Consider the following 5014-nt stretch of genomic DNA (forward strand, 5'->3'; position numbering starts at 1 on the left):
GAAGAAGCTCGGGCAGCAGCAGCAACGGAAAGACAAAATGGCTGCTGCACAAGAGGAAGTGAGGTCAGAAGGCCGCGCGCTGGGGAGGGGAGGGGGGCGGGCGGGGGAGCCGCGCGCGCGCGGGCAAGGAAGTGGCGGCGGCCATCTCGGGAGCGGGCAAAGGGAAGGCCGGGCGGAAGGCGGGGCGGCGGCCATCTTGGGTGCGGGCAGAGCGGCGGCCTTCGAGTGCGTAGGCGGGCGGAAGCGCCTCGGGGAGGGGCGGCCTCCCCTTCCAAAGGGGCCAGGCGAGGGAGGCGGAGGGAGGCACCGGGAGCGAGCGGGAACAGAGCTTCCTGTCGCATCACGGGGAGGCAAAACGGGTGACGGCGCCGCAGCGGCTGCCCCTTAGCTCGGGTGGGACGTTAACGCACCAAGACACAGAGAGTGATTCCTTTTTCCCTTACACCTCTCACAGCAGCGCAGAACATGCAGCTGGACACGGGAGCAGCAGGCCGGCACCCTCGCGAGCTGCAGGGTTTGGCTCAACTGTRGCCACCCGTGACCCTTCCCGATGGTTTTTTTTGTTTTCCTTCACTGCAATGTGAGCACCCAAAGCTCTTCAAAGCAGTTATAAGGCAGGTGTGTTGAGAACCAAACCAGTATTTCAGTTTATTCTTCAAAAGCTGAACTTCACTCAGATTCACTCAATCTGTTTGATTCACTCAACAGATTCACTCAATCTGTTATCAGTGCTGTAGTAAGTGCTGCTGATTTGACCATATTTTGAGGAAAAAGTGGCACTAGCGGCCTGAGCAGCTCGCTTAGGCTTGTAAACACCTATGGAAAAAGTACAGGACAAGACCTTTGTAGCTGTCCTCTGGCTGACAAAAGCTGCCCGCAGTCGATGGTTTCTAGCTACTGATCCAGGAGCTGCCTCTTAATCTTTGTGTGCGAGTCTYGCGGTCCACCAAACCATCCTTTCCTTTTCTGAACCCATTTCAGCCTTTGGCCTCTGCAGCACCTCACAGGCGTGCATTCCACAATACAAGTTCAGGAAAGTCACTTAAAAGCAGAGGGTGCAAGAGTCCAAGATGCAAATTGAATTATGACTTACAGAAATCCTGGAAATATCTACTGCATTCCAGTGAAGTCACAGTTCTCACAATGCAGAGGTCTAAGTAGTCAAGCTTCTGCTTCAGAAATTCAGAATGTCATTTAAATGTAGTAGTACGCTCCTGACAGTGCACTTAATTCTTTGTATCTCCAGAACAGTATTTATTTTCAATAATTATCAAGGCTTTAGAAACTCCTTTTTATGCCACTGGAATTAGATCTAGAGTTAAGTTAGCACTCATGCTCTTTTATCCTTTAGGTAAGAACTGCTCCTCAAACCCTCCCTGCTACCTGCGTGGCTGCATCCATTCTGGTACAGCAGACCTGAGGAACACCATGTTTTATGGCAAGAGGCCGTTTTCTTTTTCAGTCTGCGAAAGCAGACATGGTTACTTCTTAGATTAACTCTCCAATATCAAAARCATAAATAAACAGAACATGGCACAGGTTATGGAAGCTGGTTAGGTGTTTATTCAGCACAGCTAACAGTGTAGCAAATTAGCGCTTTCCACCAACACGGGGAGCAGAAACCTTCACTGGTTTCGCAATCTTCTGCTTAGGTGCTGCCTTCGTGGGAGCCTGTAAGGAAATATTCGAACATGAATGAACASAAACAACTTACTGGCATCCCTAAACATGCGTCTACTTCACATTTGAAATTCTTGACAGAAATGAGGTGATGCAGTGCAGGTACCCAGATCCTGTCAGGATCACCTTAGCCAATTGTTATCTCGCACACCACTGCAAACCTCCAACACCCACCACGAAAATAACATAGTGTACTAAAGCAGTAAAAACACAGTATATGCTAACTCTTTATCACTATATGATTAGGAAGTTCTTAGCTAGTTGGAAATGTCCCATCTGCTTCTAGCCAAGTCTTCTGTCCTAAGGTTCTACCCAACAACTTTTTTTTTCAGTATACTTCCAGGCGATAATGAATAAAAAAAAAATGTTTCTTCCAAAAGCAAATACATATTTCCATTTAAGCCCTGCAACAGGTGGTTGTTGTTACAACATGGCTTATTTCCAAGCAAACACTTTATTATCATTTCTATTTAACTACTGCATCTTACCTTTGCAGTAGAAACTGCTGTTTTCTTAGTTGCCTGTTTAGCCTTCTTGGCTTCTTTTGCAGCCCTAATTCAGAGCAAAGAGTCAAATTATTCATGTCTACATTTTTCTAAAAATCATGTAAGCAAAGCATCATTGAAGGCTTATCCTCTGCATTCAGTACCTCCAAAATGACTGATAAAGCAAACTTCAACAAAGAAGTGTTTCCTTACAGGGAAAGAAGRGAAGGTGATAAAGAGATTCCCCTCCACTGATACTATTTGTTGCTAAAACCAGCCCAAAATATGCTGATCTAAAGAAAACCACCTACCAAAAGCTTCTGGGACATGGGGCCCATTTAGAGTTTAAAGTTCTTCTAGAAAAAGCATTTATAATCTTTGCAATGCAGGGCATGGCTCCAGTCACCCGATTCCTTACCTAATAGCTTGCTCCCTCTGCGCCTTCCGTACTTCAGGCTTCTGATTTCTCTTAGCCATAATCTCAGCTAAAGATGCACCAGTAATAGCCCTTTGGAACTTGACAGCACGGCGCGTGCGCTTCTTCTGGATCTCTTCCTAAAATGGCAGGAGAGGAAGACAGGAGATTAAAAGACATAATCAAAAGCAAGTTGCCATTAAAATTGAAGCTATTATAAAACTACACAGATATAGGGTCATACACCTCACTGCGGATAGTTTTCTGATTTGCCAAAGCAGACTACTGGCTTCCAATTAAAAATGCATTTTTCTTCTTAGGTAGGATATATTAAAGAACAAACAACAAAACCAGTACACTTCATGAAGGAATTCCAAAATTCAGCCATGTGCAATCATCAGGAAAAAAAAAAGGAAGGGGGAAGAAGGAGAAAGAAACGGCTAGGATTGGTGGAATCTTCCAAAGRGAATACAACAATTCCCAGCTGTTTAAAGTGGCGACTTTGCCTTTAGCACTAGTATGCACTACCAMGCACCAACTTACTTTCTCTGACTTGTAGAGCCTTTGACTTATACACATATACAGTGACCTATACACATACGCAAGAATTTCTAGATTGTTTTTGTTATGCAAATTCAGACAGGAGCGCTGAAAATACCTCATGCTTCATATCATGATTTGTCTTTTGCATACAGYGACAGATACACAGAAACAATCTCCACTTAAGTTGCAGCTCAAAGTTTTCAAGAAGATCCATGAGCATTTCCCCTATTCTTTGCTTTTCAGATCATCTGTTTGCAAGGAGGATCTATCACATAATCAGCAGTCTGTACAAACTTCCAGAGTGGTGGTAGTAAGTCCCAAGAATTAACAATTCCAAATGCTAAACAGCATTACTCATCTTTGGTAGACATTTCTTTTTAAATCCTATGCCATTAATACAAGTGTTAAAGCTACTGAACCTACTGTGGTTCTGAATGCTCCCCCCCGCCGCCCCCCAAACTGTAACACAGACACAGTGCTTCTGCTCAACTGATTTACCTTCCAGATCTTCCAAAATATACAACAGATGATCTGATACAAAGTCACTCACATTTGCAGCATGCAAGTAGAATGAATCAACATTCATCCCTGTTATACAGGTCATACTTGGGCTAACTTGGAAATTACCTCTTTTCTAATCAGACCCATGCCCACGTTATTCACCAGGAAGACTCAGAGSAGCGTTGGTTGCTGTGTACTCACCGACTGTCCTTTCTTGTGCTTACGCCTGTACAGAACAGTCCAATTGATCTGACGGGGGTTTCTCTTGGAGAGGAATGCAGACTCACATTTTGCATTCAAGAACTGGAAAACCTGKGAAAATATTTTACGTATGCATCTGAAGTCCACGTTAGTGTATCAAGTAACTCTTTTAACTCAATTTTCAGCATTGATCTTACTTCTTCAAATACTATAGCACTGTAAGCAGAGAGCTCTGTATTTTAAAATATTTTTTRAAAAATGTAGTGTATGAGGCCTTATTTTATTAATAAAGACGATCTCCTAGTAGGCACTTCATTAAATCTGCCGGAAATAATTGCTTTCCACAGAACACGCRCAAGTATTAAGTTGCTTCACTCCATTCTAAGAGCTCATAGGGCGGTTTAATAACCATAAACTACATTCCCGGCAGAACGGAACCGGGTGTTTTGGTACCACATCCAAGCCCTTCTCGGAACCCGTCTCGTTCCCGCCTATGGCGGCTTGGGGGCAGCACCAAGCGGGCGGGCCCAGCAGCGGCTACGCGGCCGTGGGGCCGCAGGAGGCCCAGCCCGGAGCCGAGGCCGCCGCCCGGTCGCGGCGCCCCCGGCCCGCCGTGTCCCTCACCTTGCCGTCGGTGCGGGCGTAGCGGCGCCCGTGGCCCGGGTAGATCTTGTAGCCGCTGAAGCTGCACAGCTCGACCCTGCGCGGGAGAGAAGCGTTAGCGGAGGCCGCGGGGCGGCCCCGGGGGCGGGCGCGGCGCTGCCCCGCGGCCGATGGCGCCCGATGGCGCCGCGGCGGGCGCTCCCGCCGACATGGCGGCGCTTACTTCATGATGGCGGCGGCAACGGCTCCGCGGCGGAGAGAGGCAGGGCATCATGGGAAACCGCCTTCTAAAGGCGCGCGGCGCATGCCGGGAGGCGCCGCGTCACCGGGGGGCGCCTTCCCGCRGGGCGGCCCTCCCGCAGCGCCGCGGCCCCTCTCGCCCACCCGTTTGTTTTTAACGTTGTTATTTTCCCAGTTCTCGCCCCAAATCCCCGCGGGCCGCCCTGCGCGCTAGGGCGCTCACCACGAAAGGGGGAAAAGGCGACACTCCGCCCCCGCGGCCGGAGCAGCCAATCGGCGCCCGGCGCCCCGTTGCCTGGCGGCGCTGGCAAGCGGCGGCCATGGCGGCGACAGGGGCGGCGGCGGC

General features: G+C 48.7%; 2 protein-coding genes across 2 annotated transcripts in view; both read right to left on the reverse strand.

Annotated features, from left to right (window-relative positions):
- Positions 1–1015, reverse strand: part of ZBTB11 (zinc finger and BTB domain containing 11) — a 16104-nt gene extending 15089 nt beyond the window's left edge. The window contains exon 1 of the mRNA XM_026035885.1: positions 1006–1015. Coding sequence (XP_025891670.1) covers positions 1006–1015 — 10 coding nt within the window. The remainder of the gene's footprint in view (positions 1–1005) is intronic.
- Positions 1016–1543: 528 nt separating this feature from the next.
- On the reverse strand, positions 1544–4697 carry RPL24 (ribosomal protein L24). The gene is made up of 6 exons (XM_026035868.1): positions 4652–4697; positions 4450–4525; positions 3826–3936; positions 2584–2720; positions 2169–2232; positions 1544–1671 (listed from the first exon to the last, which is right to left on the reverse strand). The coding sequence occupies exons 1-6, from the start codon at positions 4654–4656 to the stop codon at positions 1591–1593; spliced, it is 474 nt and encodes a 157-aa protein (XP_025891653.1). The 5' UTR covers positions 4657–4697; the 3' UTR covers positions 1544–1590.
- Between the last annotated feature and the right edge of the window lie 317 nt (positions 4698–5014).

Source organism: Nothoprocta perdicaria, unplaced genomic scaffold (genome assembly GCF_003342845.1).
Source record: "Nothoprocta perdicaria isolate Ctin4 unplaced genomic scaffold, notPer1 scaffold_169, whole genome shotgun sequence".
In the NCBI taxonomy this organism is placed as follows: domain Eukaryota; kingdom Metazoa; phylum Chordata; class Aves; order Tinamiformes; family Tinamidae; genus Nothoprocta; species Nothoprocta perdicaria.